This window comes from Meleagris gallopavo, chromosome 30, assembly GCF_000146605.3.
Source record: "Meleagris gallopavo isolate NT-WF06-2002-E0010 breed Aviagen turkey brand Nicholas breeding stock chromosome 30, Turkey_5.1, whole genome shotgun sequence".
NCBI lineage: Eukaryota > Metazoa > Chordata > Aves > Galliformes > Phasianidae > Meleagris > Meleagris gallopavo.
This window is the reverse complement of record NC_015040.2, coordinates 2,890,167-2,892,279: the sequence shown is the minus strand read 5'-3', so window position 1 is coordinate 2,892,279 and position 2,113 is coordinate 2,890,167. Positions and strand designations below refer to the sequence as shown.

Genomic DNA, 2,113 nt, shown 5'->3' with positions numbered 1-2,113 from the left:
CCAATCCGCCCTCGGCCATCCCCGAGCTCATCCGTGCACGGTGCCGGCACCACCAAGCACACCCGCGCCTACGCCTTCTTCGTCACAGCCACCTACCGAGACGGTGCCGTCGTCGCCTCCCCACTCCCCCACTCCCCACCCCGCCCCCACCCCCCCCGCCACCCACAGCTCGGCCCCATTCCCAGCCCCATTCCCAGCCCCATCCCCTCTCTGCAGTTTGCTGCGTGGGGCCGATGAGATCGGGCTGCGGAAACCGGTGAAGGCTGAGTTTGGGGGCGGCATGCGGAGCTTCTCCTGCGAGGAGGACTACATCTATGAGAACATTGAGAATGAGCTTTACTTCTTCACCTCTCAGGTGGGATGGGGAGGATGGGGGGTCCTGGGCAGGGATGTGGGGACGCAGGGGAAGGAGATGGGTCATCTCCCCCTCTCCAGATGGAGAAGGGGACTGAGATCTCCCCATGCTGGGGACGAAACAGGTCTGGGGTGGACGGGCCAGGGCAGGGGAGGACATGGGTGTCACATTTGGGGTGTTGGGGTTCAGGCAGAGGGGCCGCGTCCCCAAAGCTCACCGCTCTGTGGTGCCGCAGGAACGGCAAAACATCATCAGGTATTGGCTGGAGAACCTGCGGGCCAAGCAGGGCGAGGCACTGCACAACATCCACTTCCTGGAGGGACAGCCCATCAGTGAGTATGGCACAGCACGGCACAGCACAGCACACTATGGCACACCATGGCACAGTATGGCACAGCTCCCCCTGCCCACCCACCTCCCTGCATCCCTGCTGTGCCACGGCAGCACATCCTGCTGTCCCCAGAGGGTTCCTGTCCCTGCTGGTGTCCCCATTCCTGCAGCGCACGGGGATGAACACGGGCACAGCAGGCGCGCAGTGCTGTCACCAGGGTTAGACACGGGGTCCACACGTGGCACCGAGCCCCCCCTCCCTGCTGTCCCTGTGTCCCGACCTGCTCCATGCTGGGGGGGACAGCAGTGTCCCAGCCTCACCTCCCACCCGCGGTGCAGTCCCGGAGCTGGCGGCCCGCGGCGTCATCCAGCAGGTCTTCCCACTGCACGAGCAGAGGATCCTCAAACGGCTGATGAAGTCGTGGGTGCAGGCGATCTGCGAGGCGCAGCCGCTCGGTGAGGCCCTGGGAGGAGGGGAAATGGGGGCTCTGGGGGTCCCGGCCCCACTCACATCCCCTCGGTCCGTACAGATGAGATCTGTGACTACTTCGGGGTGAAGATCGCCATGTACTTTGCCTGGCTCGGCTTCTACACCTCGGCCATGGTGTACCCTGCTGTGTTCGGCTCCATCCTCTACACTTTCACCGAGAGCGACCAGGTGTGGAGGGGCGGGAGATGGGGCCCATCAGCAGAGCTGCTCCCACTCTCATCAGCTGCTGCACAGCATCCCAACCCTCAGCACTGGGGTCGGAGCCGCTTGGCTCCAGGACCGTCGCTGTGGGGCGGTGGGAGGGGAGTGACCCTGGTGCTGTCCCCCCTTAGACCAGCCAGGACATCTCCTGTGTGGTGTTCGCCATCTTCAACGTTGTCTGGGCCACGCTCTTCCTGGAGGAGTGGAAGCGCCGCGGGGCAGAGTTTGCCTACAAGTGGGGGACGCTGGACACCCCTGCGGAGTCCATCGAGGAGCCCAGGCCCCAATTCAGGGTGAGTGGGGGGAGGTTCCTTGGTCCTGGGGTGGGGGTCCCCATGATGAGTGTTGTCACAGCGCTGTGTCTTCTGTTAGGGGGTGAAGAGGATCAGCCCCGTGACCAGCGCCGAGGAGTTCTACTACCCGCCCTGGAAGCGGCTGCTGTTCCAGTGCCTGGTCAGCCTGCCCGTCTGCCTCGCCTGCCTCTCCTTCGTCTTCCTCATCATGCTGGGCTGCTTCCAGCTCCAGGTGGGGCCCGGGCCGTGTTGTCACACTTGGGGGGTCACCGCCCCACAGCCACCCCCCCCCGGTGACCTTATTCCCATAGGAGCTCGTGCTGAGCGTCAAGGAGCTGCCCCGCATCCTCCGCTTCCTGCCCAAAATCGTGCTGGCCGTCATTGTCACGACCTGCGACGAGGTTTACAAGAAGATCGCCTACTGGCTGAACGATATGGGTGCGT

At 64.4% G+C, this 2,113-nt stretch overlaps 1 protein-coding gene across 1 annotated transcript in view; it reads left to right on the top strand.

Moving 5' to 3' along the window:
- The window catches only part of ANO8 (anoctamin 8), a 6,437-nt gene that overhangs the window by 864 nt on the left and 3,460 nt on the right, over positions 1-2,113 (top strand). The window contains 7 exon segments of the mRNA XM_010724993.2: positions 217-355; positions 591-687; positions 1,025-1,141; positions 1,216-1,343; positions 1,508-1,669; positions 1,749-1,901; positions 1,981-2,107. Of these exon segments, the coding sequence (XP_010723295.2) occupies positions 217-355; positions 591-687; positions 1,025-1,141; positions 1,216-1,343; positions 1,508-1,669; positions 1,749-1,901; positions 1,981-2,107 (923 nt within the window).